Source organism: Pongo pygmaeus, chromosome X, assembly GCF_028885625.2.
Source record: "Pongo pygmaeus isolate AG05252 chromosome X, NHGRI_mPonPyg2-v2.0_pri, whole genome shotgun sequence".
Lineage (NCBI taxonomy): Eukaryota > Metazoa > Chordata > Mammalia > Primates > Hominidae > Pongo > Pongo pygmaeus.
The window spans coordinates 53,097,956-53,113,227 of record NC_072396.2 but is presented as its reverse complement, the minus strand read 5'-3'; the positions used below and the strand labels follow the sequence as shown (position 1 = coordinate 53,113,227).

At 44.9% G+C, this 15,272-nt stretch overlaps 1 protein-coding gene and 1 pseudogene across 3 annotated transcripts; one reads left to right on the top strand and one right to left on the bottom strand.

Annotated features, from left to right (window-relative positions):
• Positions 1–585: 585 nt before the first annotated feature.
• LOC129024081 (ornithine aminotransferase, mitochondrial-like) lies at positions 586–4,654 on the bottom strand (annotated as a pseudogene).
• Positions 3,329–14,189, top strand: LOC129024575 (protein SSX7-like). 3 transcript variants are annotated; one of them, XM_054471723.1, is made up of 8 exons: positions 3,329–3,417; positions 4,650–4,738; positions 5,160–5,274; positions 5,851–5,946; positions 7,789–7,838; positions 9,815–9,950; positions 11,505–11,609; positions 12,690–12,790. In XM_054471723.1, exons 2-8 carry the CDS (start codon positions 4,670–4,672, stop codon positions 12,788–12,790), a joined length of 672 nt encoding a protein of 223 aa, XP_054327698.1. In that variant the 5' UTR covers positions 3,329–3,417; positions 4,650–4,669. The 3 variants fall into 3 exon arrangements, with proteins under 3 accessions (XP_054327698.1, XP_054327699.1, XP_054327697.1); XM_054471724.1 differs by lacking the exons at positions 9,815–9,950; positions 11,505–11,609 and adding an exon at positions 13,580–14,189 and having other exon boundaries at positions 12,690–12,794; XM_054471722.1 differs by lacking the exons at positions 3,329–3,417; positions 11,505–11,609 and adding an exon at positions 4,899–5,039 and having other exon boundaries at positions 4,670–4,738.
• Positions 14,190–15,272: the final 1,083 nt, after the last annotated feature.

The following is a 15,272-nucleotide window of genomic DNA, read 5'->3' as shown; positions in this document are numbered from 1 at the left end:
TTTTAAACAAATTATAAGCAAGCACTCAAAACAATTTAGGAATGTTAAACACTAATTCTTAATTGAAAATAATGACATCCATAGAATACATCCTGGTGTTGGCCAACATGAAGTTTACTTAATATTAGTATTTTATACATACTTAACCATTCATCCTTCCTAAAATTCAATGATAACAATGATTTGACTTTATAAGGTGAAGTCTTTTATGTAATTCCCTAGAGATAACTTTTTCAAATACAAAGCATTTATACCAGCAAGAAAATTATAAAAACATATATAAAGTATACTGAAGGATGTAATTTAAACGCTGTCTGTATATATAGATACGTTTAACCTTAGAAAGTACACAACACATCGAAACACTTTCACAGAATATAGATGCCATTGCATGCTCTTACGTTACAAAGCAAACAGCAGCTTCATAAACGTTGTTCTACTATGTATCAACTGAAAAAAACAGATACTCCACAAAAAGGTTTTGAAGACACATGGAGTGGAATGTGCCCGCATTAAGAGCAGAGCTTTTACAAGACCACCTGTCTCCAGCCAGCTCCCAGGGACCACTGAAAACAGCTGCTACCCTCAGAACGACAAAATGGTCTTGTTAATGACTTCACTGGACTCTCGAATCTCATCCCCCTTGACCACCAGCGGAGGCAAAACCTGATGATGTCGCCATGGGTTGGCTTGGCCAGAAGTGGATAATCTTGAAGTCGTAGACACACCTTCCAAGCATCACAATCTTTGGTTTCTTTAATAACAATAGAAATTAATAATTCTTTTCCTCCCGGGCACAGTGGCTCACGCCTGTAATCCCAACATTTTGGGAGGCCGAGGTGGGTGCATCACCTGAGGTCAGGAGTTCAAGACCAGCGTGGCCAACACGGTGAAACCCAGTCTCTACTAAAAATATGAAAATTAGCTGGGCATAGTGGCGCGTGCCTGTAATCCCAGCTACTCAGGAGGCTGAGGCAGGAGAATCGCTAGAACCCAGCAGGCAGAGGTTGCAGTGGGCCAAGATCGCACCATTGCATCCTGGGCAACCAGAGTGAACCTCTGACTCTAAATACATACATGCATACATACATACATACACACAATAATTCTCTTCCTCTTACGGCAGTTACAGCATCAGAAGGTAGCTTCATGGGTTCATTTCTCAAGAGAATACCCATTTTTTTCTGTATTTTCAGCAAGGTTTTCTTCTTCTAAAACCTCAAGGGCTGCGATGGCCACTCGGCAGTCTAGTGGATTGCCACCGTATGTGGACCCATGTTCCCCTGGCTTAATGCTCAGCATTATGTCATTCTCCCACAGCACTGCAGACACAGAGCATCAGCCCCCAGAAAAGGCCTTTCCAAGGAGGACTATATCAGGTCTGACATTTTCATGATCAACAGCTAGCCATCTACCAGTTCTGGCCAATCCTATCTGTATTTCATCAGCAGTGAACAGAACCAAGCTGGGAGCACGAGATGGGATGAGGGTAAGTTAATATACCACAAAGCTTACTGTTTTTACAGAGATTCAGCTGGTCTTGTCTTGTCTTTCTTTCTTTCTTTCTTTCTTTCTTTTTCTTTCTTTCTTTCTTTTCTTTCCTTCTTTCCTTCCTTCCTTCCTTCCTTCCTTCTTTCCTTCTTTCCTTCTTTTCTTTCTTTTCTTTCTTCTTTCTTTCATGTATGGATGTATTTATTTATTTGACAGTCTTGCTCTGTCGCCCAAGCTGGAGTGCAGTGGTGTGATCTCAGTTCAATGCAACCTCCGCTTCCAAGGTTCAAATCATTGAGTGAGCCCAGAAGGTCAAGACCAGCCTGGGAAAAATAGCAAAAGGCAGGGTGGTGCATGCCTGTAGTCCCAAATCAGAAGCAGGAGGGTCGCTTGAGCCCAGGAGGTAGGGACCAGCCAGGACAACATAGCAAAACTCTCTACTAGAAAAATTAAAAATATTAGTGGGGGCGGGGTGGTGTGAGCCTGTAGTCACCAGGCTGAGGCGGGAGGATTGCTTGAGCCCAGGAGGTCAAGGCCAGCCTGGCCAACATAGCTAAACCCCATTTCTACTAACAACAAGAACAACAAAAAATTGCGTGGGTGGGATGGCTCACCCCTGTAGTTCCGAGGCCAAGGTCGGAGGACTGCTTGAGCCCAGGAGGTCAATACCAGCCTGGCCAACATAGCGAAAGCCTGTCTTTCCTATAAATAAATAAATAAATAAAATAAAAATGAGCAGGGCAGAATGGCACACTCCTGTAGTCCTGAGGCCGAGATGAAAGCATCACTTGAGCCCAGGAGATTGAGGCCAGCCTGGGCAACATAGCGAAACCCGGTTTCTACTAAAGAAAGAAAGAAACAAAGAAGCAAAAAAAATAGCCTGGGCAGGGTGGTGCATGCCTGTAGTCCCCAGGCCAAGGCGGGAGGATCCCTTGAGCCCAGGCCAACATAGCGAAACCTGGTTTCCACTAAAAAATAAATAAATAAATAAAGCATGGGCCGGGTGGTGCATGCCTGTAGTCCCGAGGCCGTGGTGGAAGGATCCCTTGAGCCCAGGAGGTTGAGGCCAGCCTGGCCAACATAGCGAAACCGTCTCTTAAAAAATCAAAAAACAAAAAATATTAGTGGGGGGGGGGGGGGTGGTTCCCACCTGTAGTGGCGAGACCGAGGTGGGAAGATTGGCCAAGGCAGATGTAACCAATACCACAATCACATCCTATAAGTAAATACATTTTCGTCTCTCCAGGGCTACAGGTAAAGGATGGTAATTGTGCACACCACACTCAGATTCCCTTTCAAAAATGTAATCAGAGGTTGCAGGGCCTTGGACTGTTTTTTCAGTGGCAACAGATATAGAAGCCACTGAAGAATGAAAGCCACGACTAAGTACAGCAAAGCTCTGCAAATGTGCTAGTCTGGAAAACATTGTGTCTTTCAAGTAGAAAAATCACAGATCCGACTATTTTTTTCTTCTCGCTGTTCAGACTAGAATCCAGATTTTTAACCCGAGATCCAGGGACGGTCTTCAGAGAGTTCAAAATCTCCTGATGGCGCCTGAGGACCACCCACTTTGTTGCAGTGGCAACAAAGTGTTGCTGGAGGAGAAGACAATATTGTGCAATGTCACTGCGCAAGGATGATGGACCAATCAGGGCAGTTAGTGAACTCCATCTGGCCAATCAGAAGTCAGAACAGTAGGCGGGATAAGGGAAGCTGATGAGGATGTGACGTCTATCAGTCCAGCCTCCAGGGACAGAACCTTCTCAAACTGGGGGCGGAGACTCTGATTTTCCCGCCTAAAGCATCCCCCGGGATTGGCTACTTTAAGTTCAGAGTACGCATGCTCTGACTTTCTCTCTCTTTCGATTCTTCCGTACTCAGAGTACGCACGGTCTGATTTTCTCTTTGGATTCTTCCAAAATCAGAGTAAGCATGCGCTGATTTTCTTTTTCCGTTCTTCCTACCCCTCCCCTCCTCCGTGGTGCATTTGTTATCTAGTTTTAATAAGGAGTGTATGTGAGGCAGGTCGCCATCTCAAAGCCTTCCTGTCAGTTTCTAACTTTTTCAGGTATGGGACTTTTCCTGGGAACTCTAGTAACTTAACAAATTTGGGCCGGGTACGGTGGCTCACGCTTGTAATTCCAGCAGTTTTGGAGGCCACAGCTGGTGGATCACTTGAACCCACGAGGCGGAGGTTGCAGTGAGCCATGATCACACCACTGCATCCCAGCCTGGGCAACAGAGAGAGACCATGACTCAAAAAAAAAAAAAAAAAAACCTCACTCAAATCTTTCCTCCTGGGATCAAGTGATCCCCTCGCGTAGGCCTTGGGACTACAGGCGTACACCACTCCGCTTCTGTTTGTGTGTGTGTGTGTGTGTGTGCACGTGTGTGTTTGTTATTGTTGTTGTTTTAGTAGAGATGGTTTCGGTATGTTGGCCAGACTGGTCTCAAGCTCATGGGCTCGAGCGATCCGCCCTCCTTGGCCTCCCAAAGTGCTGGGATTACAGGCGTGAGCCACTGTGCCTGGCTGATTGCTGCACCTTGAAACTCCCTACATTCTCTCTAAGTGATGGCGGGCTCTTGTAGTCTCAGAAATTCTAGCTCTCTTCTTCTAATAATTTACAAATTACCCAGTAATAGCCTCTAAATCCGTTCATATTAGCCATGCTCATTTCTCTTCCACAGAACGGAACCCCCCATCCCTCTGCCTGATCAGATCCATCACCGGAGAGACCATGTTATCTCTGGGACTCATTTCCCTTCCTTTATTTATTGAGTGGGGGTGTCAGCATGCCCCCACTGAATAAAATTACACAGTCACATCTCTGCCTCCCCAACAAGGGTCTGTACATCTTTCAGAGTAAGCCTAGCCCCAGGGAAACTACTAACAACATTAGCCAACCCCTCCTAAAGACTCAAGGCTGCTTTGCCCATAGGAAACCTGTCATCCCAAATCAATACTTCTCCCAGAGACCCCTGGTTCCCTATTTTCATCTGACTTCTCCCCATGCCATTACTCAGGGAAAGATAAGCCCCGAATGGAGAAATGAAGCACCTGATTCCAGGTGACTGAGGGTGGCCGACCTTCACAGATTTCTTCCTCCACAAGACCAAAGCTCCTGTGGCTGGAAAGACTCAGTCTGTTTCTCTTGCAGGTCATACTGCTCTCGGTGCCATGAATGGAGACGACGCCTTTGCAAGGAGACCTAGGGCTGGTGCTCAAATACAAGAGAAGATACAAAAGGTGAGGTGACCTGGAGGGGGCAGAGTAGTGGCCCAGGGGACAGTGTGGGGTGACCAAGTTTCTGAGGAGGGGAGGACAGAGATACTGGAGACAAGGACCAGGGTCTTGGGGGAGATCTGGACCCTTGGGAGCCTCCCATCCTCGCTCTGTCATCAACTACCATTCTTGGAGACAAGTCTGTGACCGTGCACTACATTTGGTGAATCTCAGTCCATTCTGGAAAGTGGGAAGAGAGCCAGTCAGCAGCATTAAAGCCCTACTGTGTGGCAGGGGTGAAGCTAGGAAAGGTCGCTCATGTTCTGTCAGTTAGCCATGGCATCATCCTCACTTCCCAGATCCAGCACACGGGAAGCGACTCCAGCTGAATGGCAGACATGTCTAACTGAGTCACTGACAAAATTCCTCTTTTATCTTTTCCTAGTCCTTCGATGATATTGCCAAATACTTCTCTAAGAAAGAGTGGGAAAAGATGAAATCCTCGGAGAAAATCATCTATGTGTATATGAAGAGAAAGTATGAGGCCATGACTAAACTAGGTAACAGAAAGTTCTAGGTACAGACAAGTCTGGGGACACATGAGCATCCCTTTTCCTGCTTTGGCTACTTCTTAGGCTGCAGAAAGTACCCCACATTTTCCTTTTGTGCAGGGAAAAATCACAAGGCAGCTTCTGGGTGTTCTGCTCTTCTGTATCCTGTCAGGGCTGAGGGCAGGGACTGGCCACAGTGGAGCTCATACCTGGATCCTGCACGTTTCTCTCCCTTAGGCTTCTGTTCTGATGAGTCCAAGTGTCTCTGTGGCATCCCGGCACCCCCACACCGTCCCTACCTTCCTTCTCTCGGCTTGTATCTTTCTTTCTTTCTTTCTTTCTTTCTTTCTTTCTTTCTTTCTTTCTTTTTTCTTTTCTTTTTTTTTTTTTTTTTTTGAGTCTGAGTCTCAGTCTGTCACCTAGGCTAGTTTGCAGTAGTGCAGTCATAGCTCACTGCAGCCTTGAACTCCTGGCCTCAAGCAATACTCCAGCCTCAGCCTCCCAAAGCGCTGGTACTACAGATATGAGCCATCGTGGCAGGTCAAAGCTTGTCTCTTAAGGAATAAACATTTTGCTTCTTTCTAGGTTTCAAGGCCACCCTCCCACCTTTCATGTGTAATACAGGGGCCACAGACCTCCAGGGGAATGATTTTGATAATGACCGTAACCAAGGGAATCAGGGTGAGTAGATGGGAAGGGGCTGGAAAGGGTCTCCTCAAGCCCAGCTGCTTTTCAGCTCAGCTACCTGGGAAAGATCCTCAGGCATTTGTTCCCTCATACACATCAGGGCTGAGTGAAAAAAAATTGCAGGCAGAAAGTTAACTACAGAGGCCATTCATATAAAATTTTAAAACATGAAAAACAAGAATATATATTTTTATAGATAATAAGTAAATGGTAAATGTATACAAACATGAATGTGAATAAAAATCCATCAAATTAAGGTGACTGGCTGTAAGTGGGGGAGGGAGGGAAGGCAGGGATTGCTGAGTGCTGCACAGACAGCTTCAGCTGTGACTTGTTGACAGTGGGTTTTCTTTGTTTTTGTTTTTGAGATGGAGTTTCACTCTTCTCGGCCAGGCTGGAGTGCAACAAGGCAATCTCAGCTCACTCCAACTTTCACCTCCTGGGTTCAAGTGATTCTCCTGCCTCAGCCTCTGGAGTAGCTGGGGTTACAGGTGCCCGCCCCCACACCCAGCTCATTGTTTTATTTTTGGTAGAGACGGGGTTTTACCATGTAGTCTAGGCTGGTCTCATACTTCCTGACCTCAGGTGATCCACCCGCCTCAGCCTCCCAAAGTGCTGGGATTACAAGTGTGAGCTACCACGCCCGGCCTGTTTGCAGATTTTCTAATATTCTGAATAAATAAATCAAACCTAACATAGCTGTGGGGTAATGTTGAGATCCGACTGGACTCAATATTATTCCCCATACTTTTCTGTGTGTTTGAAATATTTCTTTTTTAAATGACATGTTGTTCTTCCTAAGCACTGTTAATGAATCAAAGGACTGCTAAAAAAAAAGTTACAAGAGAAAAAAAAAAGAAAGAAAATGTTGCAACTGCAGATTCGCCAGAAACTTCCAGAGTTTGTTTCATTAACAGCGTGTAGGTACTGGATAGGTATCTTAGGAGTGAGGGTGATGAACACATTATGTAATAAGCATCGCTGTTTCTCTGTATTTTATCAAAACCAAAGAGTCTTCTCATTCCCAAAGAACCCTGATTCTCTGTGATGAGCTCAAGAGTGAGTTTGAAAGAGTGATCCCTCATCCAACACACAGAGAGCTTTCCCACTTGTCAGTGAGGAGAGATAACATAGGGTGAAAAAAAGACAGGTTCTTCGGTAGAGATCTTTGTACGTTTCAGGAATATAAAGGGGTCATATGTGTTTACTTGCTCTTCTGCTCTGACAACACAATTATAAGACAAGGTCAGAATGTCCAAACTGTCTCCAATAGACCTATTACTCCCCAACTAAAAGGGCCAGATTCTACAATCTCCCACGATCACTGTAAGAGATCTGAAAATCCAGTGCTTGAGTGTCTGCCAAGATTTTGACGTTAAAGGAGTGTCTTTATACTGAAAATATTTCAGAGCCACTGGACTAAATCATCCATGGTTCATCACACATTTAACAGCTTAATTCACATACCATAAGATTCACCCATTTGAAGTGTACAATGATTTTCAGTTGTTGCATATCTTGAGTGGATACAGTTCAGATTCCTAACCAATCAATTTAATTATTTGGGAAAAAGTAAAAGATATGTAAAGGAATAAGATGAGACTGTGATGGGGTTTAGTCCCCATTTGATAAACCATGAGATGGAAAATTCTGAGTTGATGCCACAGATAAATGAATCAACCATGACTAAACATAATTCAGAAGCAAATCTGAAATAACTCCTCAACAATGAGTGGACTCATAACCCTCTGCTGCAGAATACCCTGATGCTACAGAAGTCTCTAGAGTCTGGAAATCTTTACCAACAAAGAAAAATTCTGATGTATTCTCTTTCAGTTGAACGTCCTCAGATGACTTTCGGCAGGCTCCAGAGAATCTTCCCAAAGGTGAGTATCTCTCAAATCTAAAGGACCAGAGAACCTTTGTCCCTCCACGGATGTGAACACTGGTAAGAGTGGGAGAATATGAAAAATGTCCTCACTGCCTCCTTCTCTCCATGTCTATCACAACACCCAATGTAGCACCGACGGCTTGATAATACTAACAGTTGTGATCCTTAATACATCTTTTGTTTTCATAGTGATGCCAGATACTATTTCAAGCAGTTCACATGGATTACTGTATTTAATCCTTAAGAAGACCTCTATGACATTGTTTCTATTATTATCTCCAAATAATAACGAGTCACACACTTCGGTTGTCACCCATATAAAAGCCATGTGACTTGACACAAATCTTCTAACTTCTCTGAGCTCCAGATTCCTGGTCCATGAAATGGAAGTAAAGAATCATAGTTCATGTTATAGACCATAATTATCAGCAAAATAATAATAAAATGAGGCTATCAGGGTACAGAGATGTTAAAGAATTTTCCTGAGGCGCAGTGGCAGTGGTAGTCTAATCCAGAGCTCCAAGCCATTTAAACCTCATTCACGTTTGTATTTGTTTATGAAGTTCAGATGTTGCTCACTAGGGCTTCATCCCATAGGGCCTGCTGGTGCTTCCATTGAGACACCCATTCTCCCAATAGGAAAGACCAGCTGGCCTCTGCTCTGTTACCGGGACCACTTGCATGGCTTAGGAATCGTTTTCACTGTTGGCCCCTCCCTACTGTGAGCTCCTTGAGGACCTTGTCTGCACCTGGGGCATCCCGGAAGCCCCCATCCCAGCCCAGGGGATCCCTCAGAGGCCCCTGAATGAGTGACCCCACAAGTGCAGATTCAACTCTGGTTTAGAGGGTAAAGGGATCTGGGAGTTGGGTTGCCAGTGTGGAGACCGAATTCAAGGAAGGATCATGAAAGGTATTAATTGTTATTATTACTATATTTAAACAGTGTTTACAAGCTCAGAGAGGACTTTCCCGTAGACTATTCTACATGTATTTTTTCACTATTTCATATGTGAGGAAGCTGAATAAAAAGTAGATTAAGAGCGGGGCGTGGTGGCTCGCGACTGTAATCCGAGCACTTTGGGAGGCTGAGGTGGATGGATCACTAGGTCAAAAGATCAAGACCATCCTGCCCAACAGGGAAAAACCTCATCTCTATTAAAAATACAAAACTTAGCGGGGCGTGGTAGCGCCTGCCTGCAGTCCCAGATACTCTGGAGGCTGTTGCATGAGAGTCACTTAAACACAGGAGTCGGATGTTGCAGTGAGCCGAGATTGTGCCACTGCACTGCAGCCTGGTGACAGAGTGAGACTCTGTCTCAAAAAAAAAAAAAAAAAAAAAGTAGCTTAAGATTGTTGGTCAGTGACACATCCCAGTGCAACCAGAATTGGTATGGTACCACCTCACTGAATTCCACATTCAATGTTGGTGCCTCGGTAGGGTGGTATGCCAGATCTGGTACTGCTCTCTTTGCTGCCTAGATTAATTTCAGCAAACCATTTCTTTACCTCTCCCTTCCCTGTATTCATCCCCCCACACCATCTTTCCCAGCAGTGTTTTTTCCCCCTCTCTATGTTTTTACACTTACTCTCCCAGCAGCTAAGAGCTTATATGAGATCCCTTGTATTTTATAGAAGCTCTTCCTTTTGTAGACCTTGTGAATTCTTAGAATGCTATCCTTCTTCCAATCTTTTGTATACCAAACTCTCAATTGCATGGAGATTTTTGCTGTTTGCAAGAATGTCAGTCTTAAAGAGTGTGAAGATAAGCATTCTAGCCCTGGAAACCATATTCACATAGGCCATTCCTTTCCCTTCTAACTTCCCAGGTTTCTCCTAATTTAGGCATGTGTAACTCTCCTGGCATTGTTGAGAACATTGATTAAGGTAATGCATGTGAAGACGCTTTGTAAGCTCTAAAGCACTATAGAAATGTCACCGATACTGTTTATCTGTGACCTTCACATTATAAAGATCATGCCCAAGAAGCCAGCAGAGGAAGGAAATGATTCGAAGGGAGTGCCAGAAGCATCTGGCTCACAGAACAATGGGAAACAGCTGTGCCCCCCGGGAAAACCAAGTACCTCTGAGAAGATTAACAAGACATCTGGTAAGAGGAAAGAATTCGGGAACAAACCCTCTGGCTTCCCTGGCTATGTTCAGGTGTGTGGACTGGGTGTGTGGCATGGACCCCAGACAAGCCTGGGTCCAGGCTGGGCTGAGGAGCTCGCCCAGCTCCAGATGAGATGTTTGACTGGACTTCCAGAGATACCGACTGGAGTTGTCATCCATGTAAAAAACCACGTGACTTGGGGCAAGTCTTCCAAATTTTCTCAGCTCCAGATTCCTAGTCCATAAGATGGAAATAAAGAATCATAGTTCATAAATTGTTTGGAGACATTAAATTTAATCTAGAAGGCCTGATGACATGAAAGGTGCTCAAGCAATTCTATCTTTGATAACCTGGGATAATATCTTACTCAGCTCGGTGCCTGATACCCAGTAAAGGTGTACTTCAGAGATATTGCAGATTCGGTTCCAGACCACTGCAATAATGTGAGTCACACACATTGTTTTTTTGGTTTGGCAGTGCATAAAAACATTATGTTTACACTGTACTGCAGTCTACTAAGAGTGCAATAGCGTTATGTCTAAAAATGTACATACCTTTATTTTAAAATAATTCATTGTTAAAAATGCTAACAATCTTCTGAGCCTTCAGTGAGTCACACTCTTTTTGCTGGTGGAGGGTCTTGCCTTGGTGTTGATGGCTGCTGGCTGATCAAGGTGGTGGTTGGTGAAGGGTGGAGTGGCTGTGGCAGTTTCTTAAAAGAACACAACAATGAAATTTGCCACGTTGATTAACTTTCCGTTTCATGAAGGATTTCTCTGTAGTATGCGATGCTGTTGGATAGCATTTTACCCACAGTAGAACTTCTTTCAAAGTTCGAGTCAATTCTCTCTAGCTATGAAAGTCCTAGAAGGCATCTCCTTCCAACAGAAGGCTATTTTATCTACATTGAAAATCTGTTGTTTAGTGTAGCCACCTTCAACAGTGATCCTAGCTAGATCTTCTGGATAACTTGCTGCAGCTTTAGTGCTTTAGAGCTTTATAGGGTTTGCTGCTTCACCTTGCACTTTTAAGTTATGGAGATGGCTTCTTTCCTTAAACTTCATGAACCAACCTCTGCTAGCTTCACATGTTTCTCCTGCAGCTTCTTCACCTCTCTCAGCTTTCATGGACTTGAAGAGAGTTCGGGTCTTGCTCTGAATTAGACTTTGGCTTAAGGGAATGTTGTGGCTGGTTTCGTCAAATATCCTGACCACTCAAACTTTCTCTATTTGAGCAGTAAGGCTGTTTTGCTTTCTTATTCGTGTGTTCACTGGAGTATTAGTATTATTATTTCCTTCAAGAACTTTTCCTTTACATTACATGCTATTACTTCCTTCAAGAGCTATTCCTTTGCATTCACAGCTTGGCTGTTTGGTGCAAGAGGCCGAGCTTTCAGCCTGTCTTGGCTTTCATCATGCCTTCCTCACTAAGCTTAGCCATTTCTAGCTTCTGATTTACAGTGAGAGACATGCGACTCTTCCTTTCATTTGAATACTTAGCGGCCATTATAGGGTTGTTAATCGTCCTAATTTCAATATAGGTGTGTCTCAAGAAATAGGGAGGTCCAAGAAAAGGAGGAGAGATGGGGAACAGCTCATCGGTGGAGCAGTCAGAAGACACAAAACATTAATCGATTAAGTTTGTCATCTTCTATGGGTGCAGTTCCTGGTACCCACCCCCCAAACAATTACACAGAACAGGGTGATTATTGTCAATAATAACTTAATTGTACATTTTAAAAAAACTGGAAGAGTGTAATTGGATTGTTTGTAACACAAGGATAAATGGTTGAGGGGATGGATACCCTATTTTCCATGATGTGATTATTACACATGGCATGCGTGTATCAAAACATCTCACGTACCCTGTAAGTATATACACCTACTGTGTACGCACAAAAATAAAAAACAAGGTCGGGCGCCGTGGCTCACGCCTGTAATCCCAGCACTTTGGGAGGCCGAGGCAGGCCGATCACGAAGTCAGGAGATCGAGACCATCCTGGCTAATACCGTCAAACCCAGTCTCTACTAAAAATACAAAATATTAGCCAGGCGTGGTGACATGCTCCTGTAGTCCCAGCTACTCGGGAGGCTGAGGCAGGAGAATCGCTTGAACCGGAGAGGCAGAGGTTGCAGTGAGCTGAGATTGCTCCACTGCACTCCAGTCTAGGCGACAGAGCGAGACTTCATCTCAAACAAAATAAAATAAAACAAAAATTAAAAATTAAAAAATTAAAATTATTTTAAAAGACTAAAAAACAACAAAAACAATTGCAGTAATAATATCAAAGCTCACTGATCACAGATCACCATAACAGATATAATAATAATGGAAAAGTGTAAAATTGATGAGAGTTTCCAAAAAAAACATTGCAGCATCTGTGAAGCACTATGAAAATATGGTGCAATAAAAAAAAGTATGCCTCGGTGCCCTTAATAAAAACACGTGCTGAATGAAAGGAGGTAACGGTGGATGTTCCCATAAGTGAAGAGGTGGGGAATCTAAACCCGACAACGGAACAGAACAACGGACAGAAGCTAAAAATTTAATTGGCATTTGGCCTGTATTGGTGTGGGTCTAAGGTCTCAGCCTCTCTAAGCCAGAGAATGTGAAAAACTGGATAAAGAGGGCCCATGGGCACTTGGGAGGGGGGAGGCATCTCCTTTTTTTGAGAAAACAGAGCCTAACACTCTCCAACCGACCCAACCCTCATTTTCCAACTCTTCCCCATCATAGGACCCAAAAGGGGGAAACATGCCTGGACCCACAGACTGCATGAGAGAAAGCAGCTGGTGATTTATGAAGAGATCAGCGACCCTGAAGAAGACGACGAGTAACTCCGTAAGTGAACCTTCGGCTCATCCCCCACATCCCTGCAGATGTGCTATTCTGTTATGGTACTGGTATCCCATCTTGTCACTTATTCCCCAAATCATTCCCTTCTCATAATTTTCTAGGGTACAGCATTGAGGCTGAATGATGAGATTTCCCAAGTTTTCTTTTCTTTTTTTTTTTTTTTTTTGACGGATTCTCCCTTTGTGGCCCAGGCTGCAGTGCAGCAGCATGATCTCCGCTTACTGCAAACTCCGCCTCACGGGTTCACGCCATTCTGCTGCCTCAGCCTCTCCAGTAGCTGGGACTACAAGCGCCCGCCACCACGCCCGGGTAATTTTTTTTTTTTTGTATTTTTGGTAGAGACGGGGTTTCACCGTGTTAGCCAGGATGGTCTCGGTCTCCTGACCCTGTGATCCGCCCGCCTCGGCCTCCCAAAGTGCTGGCGTATACATGCGTGAGCCACCGCACCTGGCCTTCGCAAGCTCTTTTTACTCCCTGCCCTGTATATCCAGGGATGCTCCCTACCCAGGATGCTGTGGGTTCCCAAACTCCAGGTCAGCCCTGTGTGTGGGCCATGCCTTCCTCTAGCCTAGAAATGGATAACCCAGGCGAAGAAGTCACTGTGGCATGAGCAGAGGGTTCACTTCGAGGAACCGTGGAAGGCGTGTGCAGGTCCTGGGGTAGGGCAGAATCAGAGTGTGCAGGGTCTGCAGGACAGGAGGAGTTGAGATTGAGTTATCAGGCAGTGGGAACTCACTGCCACTTACTTTCCTTCTCTCTTCTTGCCTCAGCCTCAGGGATATGACACATGCCCATGATGAGAAGCAGAACGTGGTGACCTTTCACGAACATCAGCATGGCTGCGGACCCCTCGTCATCAGGTGTATAGCAAGTGAAAGCAAGTGTTCACAACAGTGAAAAGTTGAGCGTCATTTTTCCTAGTGTGCCAAGAGTTCGATGTTAGTGTTTCCGTTGTACTTTCTTACGTGTGCCATTCTGTTAGATATTAGCATTTTCATTGATGAGCAAGACATGCTTAATGTGTATTTCGGTTTGTGTATCCATGCACCTACCTCAGAAAGCAAGTGTAGTCAGGTATTCTCTCTATAGAACAGCACTGCCCTCCTCTCTCCCCAGGTGTGACTACTGAGGGCAGATCTGAGTGTTTAATTTCCGATTTTCTCCTCTGCATTTACACACCACACACACACACACACACACACACACACACACACACACACACACACACCAAGTACCAGTATAAGCATCTCCCATATGCTTTTCCCCATTGCCATGGGTCCTGGTCAAGCCCCCCTCAATCTGTTTCCTGTTCAGCATGTACTCCCCTCCTCTCATTCCCTGTATCAGTCACTGACAGTTAATAAACCTTTGCAAACGTTCCCCAGTTGTTTGCTCCTCTCATTAATGTGCGCACAGGTCTCTGCACATGTGTGAATATTTCTTTAGGAAAGATTCTTAGAAGTTGAATTGCTGTGTCAAAGGAGTCATTTATTCAACAAAACACTAATGAGTGTGTTCTCGTGCTGAGCACTGTTCTAGGTGCTGGAGAGACATCAGGGAACAAGGCAGGCAGATGTTCCTGACCCCCATTCCAGAGGAGGATGTTTCCAGTTGTTGGGTTTCTTTGTTTGTTTATTTTTTCTAGAGAAACGGTCTTGTGCTGCCCAAGCTAGAGTGCAGTGGCATGATCATAGCTGAATGCAGCCTTGAACTCGTGGGCTCAAGTGATCCTCCCACCTCAGCCTCCAGAGAAGCTGTGACTACAGGCATGCACCATCATGACCCACTAATTTTTTTAAGGTTTTGTCAAGAAAGTCTCTCTATGTTACCCAGGCTGGTCTTAACCTCCTGGGCCAAAGCGATCATCCCACCTTGGTCTCCTAAAGTGTTGGGATTATAGGCGTGAGCCGCAGCACCTGGCCTCCAGTTTTTATTTTGATAGAGACTATACATTTCACTCCTGGAGCAGGATTCTGCAGCAGGTGGTTGAGCATCTTGGCCTTTGCTCTCTGAATGATTTTCGGTTTCAAGGTCTGAGAGGGTCCATTTGGGTGGATGTGGGAGGAGACACAGATGAAATCGTCATCTGGGGAACGTGGAAGAATCAGGCAGATGCGTGCACTGTAGACCCTGTGATGGCCAGGGAATAGAAGAGTCCACTTAGTCTCCATGCAGGGGAGCAATTGGTGGGAAAGTCTCCTGGACAGAAGCATGAGACTGCCTATCAAGGGTCTCACCAATCAAGGGCCTGGGGGCTGGGGTGGGGACGATGATTTGGGAATGGGACAGTTCTTTCTCACAGGTACCATTGCATGGTACAGAGGTGAAACAGTAGTGGGGAAAGAAGGGCACAGGGGAGTCTATTTTAGAACAAACCATTGTGTGTCAATGGAGACATCAAAGCTCCATTCACACACAATGGACTTGAAACACCAGCCCCAGGTGGAGGCAGGATTGGAGCTG

Bases quoted from the DNA above. Each gene is read 5' to 3' on its own strand.
- LOC129024575 (XM_054471722.1), top strand. From the start codon at position 4,670: ATGAATGGAGACGACGCCTTTGCAAGGAGACCTAGGGCTGGTGCTCAA. The intron at 5,275-5,850 runs GTAACAGAAAGT...GCTTCTTTCTAG, and splicing joins TGAGGCCATGACTAAACTAG to GTTTCAAGGCCACCCTCCCA. The intron at 7,839-9,814 runs GTGAGTATCTCT...CACATTATAAAG, and splicing joins TCCAGAGAATCTTCCCAAAG to ATCATGCCCAAGAAGCCAGC.